This window comes from Nicotiana tomentosiformis, chromosome 2 (assembly GCF_000390325.3).
Source record: "Nicotiana tomentosiformis chromosome 2, ASM39032v3, whole genome shotgun sequence".
NCBI classification, from domain to species: domain Eukaryota; kingdom Viridiplantae; phylum Streptophyta; class Magnoliopsida; order Solanales; family Solanaceae; genus Nicotiana; species Nicotiana tomentosiformis.
The window spans coordinates 105,003,278-105,017,670 of NC_090813.1; the positions used below are offsets into that span (position 1 = coordinate 105,003,278).

Genomic DNA, 14,393 nt, shown 5'->3' on the forward strand with positions numbered 1-14,393 from the left:
TCTCAAAGTTATCCAGGTCCGAGTTTGGTGGAAGGTAGCTGCTATAAGTAATAAGGGTCGTTACTCAAGAAGATACGGATAATTTAGTGAGAGACAAAAGTCCCAAAACTTGTGGAATCCTTAGAACAATATGAGTCCTAACAAAGAGGAAGCTGGCCATGAATATGACTCCTAGAAGATCTCAAGCTGTGTTTTAAATAGGATCGACTTTGGACTTCTAAACTATCCTTTTACACATCAACTAAAGAGTCATAAGTCGTTTACTTATGTTGACTACTTGCCTTGTATTCTTCCTGAGTTAGTCTAGTGAATGTGTTTTAGAAAATTGAGTTATAATCAAGTGTCATAAATAATTAGTGAGTTGGAGTGAGTATTTTATTTTACAAGTTATAGTAACTTGTGAATAAAATAGGAGTAGTAGGAGTACTAGAGAGTATTTAATTACAGTCTTATAATTGATACATTTTGGCTCATTGTTCTAGTGGAGTTGGAGTTGAAAATTCTACGTGGTAGGTCGTAATTTTTGCACCCTTTGAGCCGGGTGATTTCCACGTAAAAATCTTTGTATTTATTTTATTACTTATTTACTTTACGTTTAAAGAACACTATAAAGAACCAAGTTCTTTAGTAATCCATACGAGCACTCAAACTAACAATTGGTATCAGAGGTAGTTCTCTCATTTATACGGCTAACACATAGAGAGATCTTGGAAGCATGATGAGTGCTCCACCAGAAATTAATGAATGACAATCAACTACCATGCCACCCCTGTTCAATGAAAAATATTACAGTTGGTGGAAAGCAAGAATGAAAGACTTCCTGACAATTGAAGACTATGAACTATGAACCATAGTGAACTAAGGTCCTTTGATTCCTACTAAACAAAATGCACAAAATGAAACAGTTCCTAAGGACCCCTCTGAATTTGTGGTAGTAGATTTCAAAATGATGGAGAAGAATGCAAATGCTAAGAAAATCTCTATCTGTGGACTTGATTCTGATAAGTATAATAAAATTTCTGTGTGCTCTAATATGAAGTAGATATGGGATGCACTCCAAACTACTCATGAAGGAACAAACCAAGTAAAGAAATCAAGGATTGAGCTACTCATTAGAAATTATGAGCTTTTCTTCATGAAGGAGTCTGAGCCCATCCAGGATATGATGACTAGGTTCACTATAATAATCAATGAACTGAAATCACTTGAAAATGTGTTTACCTCAGAAGAGTTGGTTAGAAAAGTTCTAAGAATTCTTCGAGCTTCATGAAAATCAAAAGTCACTGCAATCTAGGAAGCCAAAGAATTGGACAAAATCTCACTTGATAAGTTGGTTGGAAGCTTAAAAATTCATGAAATGAGAAATATAGAACTGCGCAAGGAAGAACCAAAGAAGGATAAGGCCTTGGTTCTTAAAGAATCTAAGGATGATAAATCTGACTATGATGATCCTGATCTAGCAATGTTTGCCAAGTTCAAGAGGTTCATGAAGAATTCCAAATGTGCATCCAAGAGAGAGACCAGTAATAAGCCCAATCAGATCGACAAAGCTAACTATGATGGGTGCTATTAGTGTGGAAAGCTAGATCACATGGTCAAGAATTGCCCAATGTGGGAAATTGAGCGGAGGAAAGAACGAGGTGAAAAGGAGAAACGAGAAAAAAAATGAGAGAAAAGGCTTCTAACAAAGGAAAAATCCTAGGCAAAGGATTTACCGAAGCAATGAAGTAGGTATTCTTGGCAGCATATGAGGATAGTGGAAGTGATCAAGAGGAATAAAAGGAGGATGAGGCTATAAGTGTCTATGATGTGATTGATGAACACTGATAAGTAGGGATTTTGACCGCTTATTTGCTCTCTTTTACTTGCGTTTTAGCTCAAAAATGCTTAAAGGTATTCCCGAAAACTAATGAAATGCGCTTTTGTACAAGAACATTGAAAAACGAGCCAAAAGAGTCAAAATCAACTCATAAAAGAGTCAAAAGTGGACAAGGACCAAAACAAGGCAAAAGGACCACAGTGCGGACCACACAATACTGTGAGCGGCCACAAAACAAAGGAAGAGCCATGTCAGTTCTTCTTCAAAGTATGCAGACCGCACAAATATTGAGCGGTCGTAGAACATGAGATTCAGAGAGCTGGATTTGGGCAAGATGAAGGAGTACAGACCACACCATAATTGTGCGGCCGCAGAATGTTAAGTGCGGCCACACTCAATATTATGTGGTCCGCAGAAGACAAAGATCAAAGAGATGAGATTTCAAGTTCAAGAAGAAATGCGGACCACACCATTTTTATACAGCCGTATAATCAAGAGCGCAACCACATTCATTTTTATGCGGTCCGCAGATGTCTCATACAGGCAGAGCCTAAGATCATGGAGTGTGGACCGCACTATAATTGTGCGGCCGCAGAAGCAAGAGTGCGTCCGCACTCACAAATACGCGGTCCACAGTAGTTGAAGAAGTGCGGCCGCAATTTAGAATTGTGCGGCCGCAGAACTAGAACCTGTCAAGCCCAGTCTCATTGTGCGGACCGCACACATAATTATGCGGCCGCACAACCTTTGCAAGGGCATTTTTGTCAGATATTTTTAGCTTAGTATAAATAGAACTTTTTGTCATTTTTAGGGCAAGCTTTGTATTCTGAGAGCACCTAAGCTGTTTTCCTTTACTGTTTTGAGTAATATTTTACTAGATTAGCTTCTAAATATTAGATTTTCTTTTCCTAATCAATTATTATGCATTCTATCTTAACTTCTTCTTGTATTTCTTCATTTTTCATGAGTAGCTAAATTTCTAGTTAGGGTTGTGGCCCAACCCTAGTGTGGGTACTTGATGGATATTTGATTTAGGACTTGTTTGTGATTGGGTTAGTGATATTTAACCTAGTTCTTGCTTGAATTAAAGAATTAATGGTTGCAAATATTGATTCATGCCTAATTGACTTAGTCTCTACTTGAGAAAAAGAGACTAAGTCTAGAAAAGCTTGGCTAACAAGAAATTGGGGTGAACTCAAGAAATTGATAGCCCCAATTAAAGGGTTGAATCTAGAGATAGTAAGATCCGACTTGAGCAGCTATCACTTGTTCTGTGCAATATCCATTTAGACTTGAGAAAGCCAAATTGGGCAAAACTACTCAAACTACCGAGATATATAGAGTGGGTAATTACGTATGATTGCTATATTACAACCCCGACTAATTAGGCTTGTCCTAGAGTTTTCAACCCATTAGGTAACCACCTAGGTGGAAGTAACAACCCTAGATCTTTTACTATTTGGAAAATAACCAAAACCAAAAATATTGTCGTCTAGTTTTATAATTGCAATCAATAGTTTAAAGTAGAAGTAGAAACAACAAACAAGAATATGAAAGTGTAATCTAAGGTATATTGTACAATTACATAAAATATATACCTAATCCCAATTCTAACTCCCTAAGGATTTGACCCCGACTTGCGTTGGATTTTATTATTGCTTCGACCGCCTCACTACCTATATTTGTAGTGTGAGTTTGGGCGACATCAATTTTTGGCGCCGTTGCCGGGGAGTTAAACGGATTTAGCTATATATCTAAGTTTCTGTGTGATTTGTCTTCTTTTCCTTCCCAGTCACTAATTTTGTTTTTGAGTTGCTTATAGGTACGATAATGGCTCTCAACAACAAGCCCATTGGTAATTTGCCATTGGGGGAGGAAATGGACGATGATCAAGGAGATGAGGTTCTTCCCGAACCTCAAGCAAATAGGCGAGGCCGACCGCCTAATGATAATATTCCCGTCCCTCCCCCACCTCCACCAAGAGCGATAGCGTACCTGGTGTTGCCGTACGAAAGTTATGCAAGTGCTATAGTCCCGCCCCGCATTTGGATGGGCAACTTTCAAATCACCAACGTGATGCTTACACTACTTGAGCAACGGGTATTCTTCACCGGGGGTTCCAAATCAAAATGCTTACAAGCAACTCAAGGGGTTCGTCAATACTTGTTGGGGGAACAAGCAAACCAATGTTTCGGGGGACACGCTGAAGTTGAGGCTATTTCCTTTCTCTTTACGGGGAAAGGCATTGGACTGACTAGAGAGATTTCCCAATCATTCCATACATACATGGGATGAGTTGGCCAAAAAATTCATTGCCAAATTCTTCTCTCCGGGGCACATGGCTGTTCCATGAGATGAAATTTTAGTGTTCAAGCAAGAGCCCAATGAGACATTGCATGAGATTTGGGAAAGATATCGTACCATGGTTAAAGAGTGCCCAAATAATGATATGATTGAGGCCATGATCCAACAAACTTTCTACAAAGGGGATCGATACAACAAATCAATATGTGGTAAATCAACTCGCCGGTGGGAGCTTGTGAAATTTTGGATGAGAAAGCGGATACCTCATCGGCATGGAAAAGTAGGGCCAATGTTCTTCAAGGTGACCCCAATGTCATGCACCTACACAAGGAACTTCATGATCATGGGAAAGCTATCGCAGAGTTAACAAGCACAATGAACCAATTGGCCAAAGCTTAGCTGCAACAAATTCAAGGGCCAAAACAAGTGAATGCGATGGAAGGTATAAATATGATGATGAACAAGAGACAACAAAAAGGTCAACAAGGGCAAAGCCGTCCGGAATAATTCATGCAAGATGATAGTGGGTATGAACAAGGTGATTCATATAATGAGCTAGAAGAAGAAGTGTAATACGTCAACAATTATCAAGGTCAAAGAAACAATGCTCGAAATCAACAACAATGGAGATCACAAGGAAATTGGAACAACCAAGGCCAACAAGGCAATTGGCGTGGTGGCAACAACAATCAAAGTAATTGGAATAATCAAGGAAACCAAGGCAATGGGGGTAGCAACAATCAAAGTAATTGGGGAGGTAATCAAGGAGGGTGGAACAACAACAACAATCGGGGGTTGGGTTTTCAAAGGCCCCCGATGTTCCAACAACCAAGCAATCCACCCCTATCCTTCTCAAGGCCCGAGCTCGAGCTCTTCTAACAATGAGATGAGACAGATTGAAAGTATGTTCAAACAAATTATGGAGAAAAATGCCGACTCCGATGCTCAATTAGCCTCCCACGACACTTCAATACGCAATTTGGAGGTTCAACTTGGCCAAATGTCACAAGCATTGAACACTCGTCCTAAAGGGGTACTACCAAGTGATACGGTGGTGAACCCGGGGGGGGGGGAGGGGTAATAATACAGGACATGCTATGTCCGTGAATACGAGAAGTGGAAAAGGTGGAGATGCAACCACCTCAAATCAAATAAGAATTGTGGATGGTGATGTTGTAGTTCAAGAAGATGAAATTCCAAGCAATGTGGTTCAAGCTAATGACGAAGTGAGAATTGATATTGATGAAAATGTGGAGGAGACGCAAGAAGAGGTGAACCCATCTAGGGAGCACATGATTGACATGCCGGAACCGGTAGTGCCAAAGGCTAAGGTACCAAAGCCAAGGCCTCCTCCTCTATACCCTCAAAGGCTTGTAAAGAAAAATAGTGAGAACCAATTTAAAAAGTTTATTGACAAGATGAAGAAGTTTGTCTATCAATGTACTATTAGTTGAGGCATTGGAACAAATGTCGGGTTATGCAAAGTTCATGAAGGACTGGGTCACTAAGAAGAGGTCGATGAATTGTGAAACTATCAAGATGACACATCAAGTGAGTGTTATTTTGCACTTGATGACTCCGAAATTGGAAGATCCGGGTTCTTTCACAATCTCTTGCACTATTGGGAGTGCCGACTTTGCCAAATCTTTATGTGATTTGGGGGCAAGTATCGACTTGATGCCCTACTCTGTGTTCAAAACTTTGGGAATTGGGAAACCAAGACCCACATATATGAGGTTGCAAATGGAGGATCGGACTATGAAGAGTCCATTGGGGATTATTGATGATGTATTAGTCCGTGTTGATAAGTTCATCCTTCCAGCGGACATTGTGGTCTTTGATTGTGAGGTTGGCTACGAGGTGCCTATTATCTTGGGTAGACCTTTTCTTGCTACGGAGAAGGCTCTTGTTGATGTGGAAGCCGGTGAGCTCACTTTCCGGGTGGGTGACGAAAATATGGTTTTCCATATATGCAAATCGATGAGGCAACCAAATAGCAACAAAGTTTGTTCATTCATGGATTTAGTGACCGAAGTAATTGTTGATGATGCTAGTGTTGTGATGAATGATGAGGATACCTTGGAAGTTGTGTTGCTCAATCATGATGATGATGATGAGAAGGAAGGCTTTGTGGAATGTGTCAATGCTTTGCAAGGAATGGGGTCATATACTTATGAACCCCGAAAAATGTCCTTAGATCTTGAGAACCGGAAGACTCCTCCAACAAAGCCCTCAATCAAGGAGCCTCCCACTTTGGAGTTAAAGCTTTTGCCTTCACATCTCAGGTATGAGTTTCTTGGCCCTTGTTCCACTTTACCTGTTATTCTTTCCTCTTGCTTGACTAACGTGCAGGTAGATTCTACTTTGGCGGTGCTCTAAAAGAGGAAGAAAGCTATAGGTTGGACAATGGCAGATATTCGGGGTATAAGCCCCGCCTTTTGCATGCACAAGATTATTTTGGAGGAGGATGCCAAACCCTCCGTGGAGCATCAAAAAAGATTGAATGAAGCAATGCAAGAAGTAGTGATGAAGGAGATCATAAAGTGGTTGGATACCGAGGTTGTTTACCCTATTTCTGATAGATCATGGACTTCTCCGGGGCAATGTGTCCCAAAAAAAGGGGGCATGACTGTGATAACTAATGACAAGAATGAATTGATCCCCACAAGAACTGTCACCGGGTGGAGAGTGTGCATGGACTATAGGAAGCTCAACAAAGTCACTCGGAAAGATCATTTTCCGCTTCCATTTCTTGATCAAATGTTGGATAGGTTAACCGGACATGCTTTTTATTGCTTCCTGGATGGATACTTTGGCTACAATCAGGTTTTTATTGCTCCTGAGAACCAAGAGAAGACCACTTTCACTTGTCCATATGGTACCTTTGCATTCTTGAGGATGCTATTTGGGTTATGTAATGCACCAGCGACTTTTCAACGGTGTATGATGGCTATTTTTACCGATATGGTGGAAGATATTCTTGAGGTCTTCATGGACGATTTCTCCATCGTTGGGAATTCTTTTGATGATTGCTTGAACAACTTGGACAAGGTATTGGCAAGATGCGAGGAAACTAACTTGGTTTTGAATTGGGAGAAATGTCACTTCATGGTCGAGGAAGGCATTGTCCTCGGTCACAAGATTTCAAAGTATGGTATTGAGGTTGATAAGGCCAACGTTGAAGTGATCTCCAAACTCCCTCCCCATACATCCGTGAAGGGAGTGAGGAGCTTTTTGGGTCATGCGGGGTTCTATCGCCTATTCATCAAGGATTTTTCTAAGGTGGTGAACCCTTTGTGTAAACTTTTGGAGAATGATGCCAGGTTCCATTTCAATGAAGATTACATGAAGGCATTCGAGTTGCTTAAGTTCAAGTTGACTACTACTCCTATTATTACAACACCGGATTGGAGCTTGTCTTTTGAGCTCATGTGTGATGCAAGTGATATGGCGGTTGGAGTGGTGTTGGGGCAACGTACCAACAAAATCTTCCATCCGTTCTATTATGCAAGCAAGACCATGAATGATGCCCAACTTAACTACACAGTGACCGAAAAAGAGCTCCTTGAATTGTCTTTGCTATGGAGAAGTTCCGCCCTTACTTGATGGGTACAAAGGTAATTGTTCACACCGACCATGTGGCGCTTTGGTATTGGATGAGCAAGAAGGATTCTAAGGCAAGGTTGATGCGGTGGGTGCTTCTATTGCAAGAGTTTGATCTAGAGATTCAAGACCGCAAGAGTAGTGAGAATCAAGTGGCGGACAACTTATCCCGATTGGAGGAGGAGGGGAGGTCACATGATGGCCTTGGGATAAATGATTCATTTCCCGACGAGCAACTCCTAGCCATTTCTATAACTGGGATGCCATGGCTCGCCGACTTTGCCAATTATCTTGTGAGTGGCATTGTACCAAATGAGTTCTCTTCAAACCAAAGGAAGAAGCTCAAACGAGATCGCCTTGACTATTATTGGGATGAACTGTATCTTTTCCGGATATGTACCGATGGTGTTATCCGACGATGTGTGCTGGAGGAAGAACAAATGGTTATTCTTAAGGCTTGCCAGTCTTCACCATATGGTGGTCACCATTGTGGAGCAAGAACGGCGGCAAAAGTTTTGAATTGTGGATTCTATTGGCCTACTCTCTATAAGGATGCTAGTGAGATTGTCAAGCGGTGTGATGAATGACAAAGGGCCAGTGGGATATCAAAGAAGAATGAAATGCCTCTCACCACCATTTTGGAGATAGATATTTTCGATGTGTGGGGCATTGATTTTATGGGTCCGTTTGTTAGCTCTTGTGGGAACACCTACATTCTAGTTGCGGTGGATTATGTATCTAAATGGGTTGAGGCCATTGCTTTTCCCAAAAATGAAGCAAGGAGTGTGGTGGAATTCTTGAAAAAGAACATCTTCACGAGGTTTGGTACCCCAAGAGCCATTATTAGTGATGGGGGTTCGTATTTTTGCAACAATTCTTTTGATACCTTACTCACAAAGTATGGTGTCACTCACAAAGTATCAACCGCCTACCATCCTCAAGCAAGCGGACAAGTTGAAGTCTCCAACCGTGAGATAACGAGTATTTTGTCAAAGACAGTCAATGCCAACTGGATGGATTAGTCAAGAAAACTTGATGATGCTCTTTGGGCTTATAGAACGGCCTACAAAATACCGATCGGGATGTCTCCATACCGGTTAGTGTTCGGGAAGGCATGCCATCTTCCGCTAAAACTTGAGCATAAGGCCTTGTGGGCTTTGAAGAAGTTGAACCTTGAATGGGATGTCGCGGAAAATCTAAGGGTGTCACAATTGAATGAGCTTGATGAATTTCGGTATAATGCCTACACAAGCTCGTCCCTTTAGAAGGAGAAGATTAAGTACCTCCATGACAAGTACATCCACAACAAGAAAATAAAAGAGGGTGATCTTGTGCTATTGTTCAATTGCTAGTTACGGATATTTCCTGGCAAGTTAAAGTCAAAATGGAGTGGCCCCTTTGAAGTGGTGAATATAACCCCCTTTGGTGCTCTAGATTTGAAAAATAAGAATGACAAGGTATTTAAAGTCAATAGGCACCGGGTTAAACATTATCTTGGCAAGGTTGATGATGGCCACATTGTGGCGGTCCTTAATTTCAAATGATTAGTAATTTGCATCGTGTCGCGACGTTAAATCAGGCGCTTCTTGGGAGGCAACCCATGTATTTTTTTCTTTTTCTTATTTTTCTTCTTTGTTAGATAGCTTTGTTTTGTGCTAACTAGTTTTGAAGTATATGCAGGAATGGGTGTGCATTGTAGGGACTATGCAAGAAAAAATTAGCTAAGTGTCACAAAAGTGCAGACCGCACCAAAATTATGTTGACCGCACAATCACTCTGTGGTTGCACAATTCTGTGTGCGGTTGCAGAACTGGAAGATCAAAATTGCATGCTCACTGAAGTTTGTCCTGTCAAAAATCCTTAACAAAGTGCGCCCGCACACAATATTATGCGGTCCGCACAAATTCTGCGGTCGCACTCACTTTTGTGCGGTCCGCAGAACATCTTCGAAGGAACAAGTAATGAGTGCGGACCGCACTCAAAATTGTGCGGCCGCACTCAGGTAGGTCTGGGCCCAACGGGTCAAACTATAAATAGGGTTTTTTCTCAACTTTTTACACTTTACATTCTCTGAACCTTCAAGCGCTAAGCAAACACAGCGCATCCCCCACTAATTCTCAAACTTCAAGCATTGCATCTCTTAGATTCTCACTTGCATCCTCCATCACTGATATGTTCATTTCATCTTTAGATTTTTCATCTTCTCTTAGTTTTGTTCTTTTGTCTAGGGTTAATTTCATGCCTAAAAATATCAATAGTTAGTCATCTTTACTCAAAATCATGTGGGTAGTTTCATAATTGTTAATTGGGTCCTAGGTAAATAGCTAATCATGCTTAATTGTTAGGGCCATGTCTAATTCTTGAAAAACTTTTATGAATCGTAAAGCAGTGCCGTGTTAATCTAAATTGTGCGGCCGCACACACTTTTGTGCGGTCCGTATTCTCTAAGTTAGGGCATCTGTATGCTTGAATTGTGCAGATCGCACTCAAAAATATGAGGTCCATAGTGAAATTGTGCGGTCCGCAGTCAAAATTATGCGATCCGCACTGTTAAATGATCAGAGACCAGTAGTCTAAACCTGGGGCTGTGCGGCCACACTCAAAATTATGTGGTCCGCACTTTTGATTGTGCGGCCGCACTCACTTTTGTGCGGTCCGTACCTGGCAGTCTACGTCCCGCACTCACTTTTGTGCGGTCCGTACTTGGCAGTCTGCGGACGCACTCACTTTTGTGCGGTCTGCAGTGCCTCTTCTATTTTTTCACAACTGACCTGCAACTATCATGCATATATATGTGTCCTATATACCTGAACTCTAACTGATTCTTATTGTTATGAAATGCAGACGATGGTTAGATCACGTGGTGGAGGATATACATCAAAAGGGAGGGCAGAACCCTCCCGAGGACGAAGTAAGAGTAACCTACCACTAGCCATCTAGAGAGTGTTAAGCAAGAAGTCTACGGCCAACAGAGTCCCTGAATCATCAGAAACCAGTGAGTATCTCCCGTCTAGGGAAGTTTCTGAGGGAATCTCTGACCAAGCCCCACTTAACACACAATCCCAACAAGTCCCGGGTAGATTCCACTTGGTTGATCAATTATCTTCCGCTGCTAGTTCTTCTAAAGGTTCGGAAGAGGGTAGCCATGATTCTGAGCCCTCTTCCTCACATGCCCCGGCTGCACCAATCAATGTTGATGATGATGATGACGTACCGAATGACGGTAGAAGGAGACACACTTAAGTGGGTGGTCTTGAGAGGACAAAGAAAAGGGAGATGTTGGAAGATAGATTTGTCAACTTGACTGTCTTCAACAAATTTAGAGAGTGGTGGCCCCAGAGATCGCTCACTCTTGAGCGACAATTCTTGATGAAGGATTTGGACAAGCACAACCCAAATGTCCTCAGACAGTTCCAGGAGAGAAAAAGATGGAAATGGTTCACCCAAAGCGCCCTCGATGCAAATGAGCACTTGGTTAAAGAATTTTATGCCAATGTGGCTCACATTAAAAAGGGTACCAAGGTGACAAAAGTGCGAAATCTGAAAATCTGATTCGACTCCTGTGCTTTGAACTCTTATGTGGGATTTGAAGAAGTGGAGGCAGCCCAATACTTGGAAAAGCTAGCTATGGGTGATGCAGCCTGGTGGCTTTGGTTATGGCTGGGTACCTGATCAATGTTGGTGCTATAATGTCAACCAACATCATTTTGGCTGTCCAGAAGGATGAGAGATCCTACCCTTACCCGAACTTCCTCATAGAGTACTTCAATGATCAAAAGATGGAGACGAGGCAGTATGATACTAAGGTAAAGACCAAGAAGCCTTTCTCATGGTACCACCTACAGGGTTCTGACAACCCGAAGTTCAAGGGTAAGGCACCTACCTCCGCTAGCCAGTCTGAGGAGCCAACGGTTGTAGTTACCGATTCAGCTGATGAGCCTTCCACAGATGTTATGCCTTCCACAGCAGTCGGACCTTCCACCAGGACAACAGACATGCCACCACCTTCTTCTTCCAGACCATCAGCTCCATTATCAGTGCCAGCTTCATCTACTTATCCACTGACTGTGTTGCGAGTCTCCTTGACATTGGCGAGTCTCAACAACTGGATGCATGCAACTACTTCAAAGTTGTCTGACATATCCAGTGCTATTGCAGCACAGTCTTTTGCCCAGGCTGTAGCAGAAGTACCTCTGTCAGTGGAGGAAACATTAAAGAAGATTCTGGACAACCAGAAGACCATTATGGAGACTTTGGTGGCACATGGGGATGTCATTGAGGAGTTGGGCAAGCAGGTAAAGAAAATGCGGAAGTCTCAAGCTTTGAAGAAGTCAGTGGATAAGTTGACAATAACAGTTACCAAGCTTGCATCTGCCGAAGATCTACCACTGGACCTACTTATGGAGGGAGCACCTTCAGCACCAACAGTACCAGAGGCATCACATATAGCAGCTGGCCAGTCTGAGGAGCCGGTTGTGACTGCCCACACAGCTGAGGAGATGATCCAGATGCTCAGCAACCCTATTGTCCCTCAGCCAGGTGATGATGAGATACAACTAGAGGAGACCGAGGGTGCTGAGGATGCCATACAGACTGAGACCACATAGGGATTTCTCTTAAATCTATACCCCTTCTTGTTCTTATTTTTTATAAGCATTGGGGACAATGCTCATTTTTATTCGGGGGAGGGGGAGTCTATTTTGATTAATTTGACATTGACATTTGGTCTGTAATAACTCTTATACTATTTTCTTTTTTATTTATTTTCTCTTTGGTTATGTATATATTCTTCCATTTCCCTTGATGTTTATATTCGTTTTCCCCTCGGTTTGTATATTCGTTTGCCTTACTTTCCGTAGTTTAGCTTCTTTAGTTTGTCTTTCTTAGTAGTATAACTTCTTATTTATTTTAGTAACTTCTTTTTGATTTGTTAGTTTTTTTTACGTTTGAGTGAACAATAAACCTTTGGTTTTCTTAATGTCATGGTTCTTTCCAAAGGTGGATTTTGTGTGAACCGGGTAGCTCTTCCCAATGATAGATGGTGTGACAACCTTCTTAAGGGATTGAGTCTGTTTTCTTTTATGTTTAGAAATAAAAAACATGCTTCACTTGGTACCAACACATTTACCCATGACCATATGGTTAAAAATAAGTTGTTAGCAGAAATTAGCTCTAGTTGTGACATTTTAACTCTTGTGTTGACTTAAGCAGTCATCGAGTGGTTCAGTCGAGCCATTTGTGATTCTCAATCTCAACTAGGGTTATTGTGGGTCCTCGACTCCGTTCTCCTTAGAAATCCAGCAGCGTGAAAGGTGAGGTATTGAATTGCAAGTCCAAGTTTCTGTGCTAATAGTCTAGAACTTGCCCCGAATATTTTTGTAGACAAAATTCTGAGTGTAGCTTGGTTTAAGAAATGATTGTAGGCTCTCCTTGGTCCAATTTAAAATTTAAAATCTTTCATAGCCTACCAATGTGATATCCCTAGTCAACCCATTTGAGCCTAAGCCCTTTTTCTTTTAATAACCACGTTACAAGCCTTTATCCGTTTTGTAATGACCCTCTCTTGGCACCCGATCTTTCCTTAGAATTTTTGAGAAATAATTGGAAAAAATATAAGTTTGGGGGAGACAGGAGGAGTTTGGAAGTGATAAAGGTACAAAGAAAAGAAAGAAATGAAAAAAAAGGAAGGCAAAGAAAAGAATGAAAGAACAAAAAGAAAAATGCCAAAAAGAAAATGAATAAGGTAGAAAGTTGAAGAGATTCAAAGAAAACAATGATGATAGGCATGGAGTAAACAATGATGATAGGCATGAATGTCATGATCAAGAAAGAGTGTAGTTACGTCTCTCTAGTTCCCCCGAGGAAAAAGAAAATGACTCAAAGAGTCGAAAAAGTATGAGCCCAAAAGAGAAAATGGAGTGCTTGAGGAAAGATGAAACCATTCTATTCCAACAAGTCCTACCTTGGTCCAAAAGCCTTCATTACATTCCGCAAAAGCCCTACACAATTTCAGGTTGAGTGAGATTATTAGTGGTGATTTACATGAGGGGCAAGCTTATGGTTCTTAGAATCGGACTTGTGACATTCTTTTGAGAGAGATGAGCGCACTTTTCGCAATCCTTGATTCGAGTGTTACATTCTAAAGTGAGATTTGCTAATGGAGAGTAGAAGAGGAGGGGTTTGGGATCCAAAATGACCTACGTGAACGAGCGAGCATCCTTGATGAATAGAGTCAACTCTTAATGCTCTAGTATCGCATTAGAACTATGGTACTCAAAAAGTCAAATCATTGCATTGATGATAATTCATATATGTTATGGGTAATTATTGGTCTCAATTGATGTGTGATAAATTCACCTTAGGCCAGCTGAAATATCCTTTTTTTCTCGTGGAGGTGGGAATTACCTTAATTGCTAGAGGACAAGCAAGAGCTTAAGTTTGGGGAAGTTGATAAGAAGGGATTTTGACTGCTTATTTGCTCTCTTTTACTTGAGTTTTAGCTCAAAAATTCTTAAAGGTATTCTCAAAAACTACTGAAATGTGCTTTTGTACAAGAACATTGGGAAACGAGCTTCAAAATCAACTCATAAAGGAGTCAAAAGTGGACAAGGACCAAAACAAGGCAAAAGGCCCACAGTGCGGACCGCACAATACTATGTGCGGCCGC

At 41.3% G+C, this 14,393-nt stretch overlaps 1 protein-coding gene across 1 annotated transcript; it reads left to right on the forward strand.

Moving 5' to 3' along the window:
- The first annotated feature begins 5,590 nt into the window (after nt 1-5,590).
- Nucleotides 5,591-8,313, forward strand: LOC138905332 (uncharacterized). Its single transcript, XM_070193843.1, has 4 exons — nt 5,591-6,285; nt 6,895-7,001; nt 7,050-7,174; nt 7,714-8,313. Exons 1-4 carry the CDS (start codon nt 5,591-5,593, stop codon nt 8,311-8,313), a joined length of 1,527 nt encoding a protein of 508 aa, XP_070049944.1.
- The last annotated feature ends 6,080 nt before the right edge of the window (nt 8,314-14,393 follow it).

Bases quoted from the DNA above. Each gene is read 5' to 3' on its own strand.
- LOC138905332 (XM_070193843.1), top strand. From the start codon at position 5,591: ATGTCGGGTTATGCAAAGTTCATGAAGGACTGGGTCACTAAGAAGAGG. The intron at 7,002-7,049 runs GTACCTTTGCAT...GTAATGCACCAG, and splicing joins CACTTTCACTTGTCCATATG to CGACTTTTCAACGGTGTATG. The intron at 7,175-7,713 runs GTATTGGCAAGA...GCTATGGAGAAG, and splicing joins GCTTGAACAACTTGGACAAG to TTCCGCCCTTACTTGATGGG.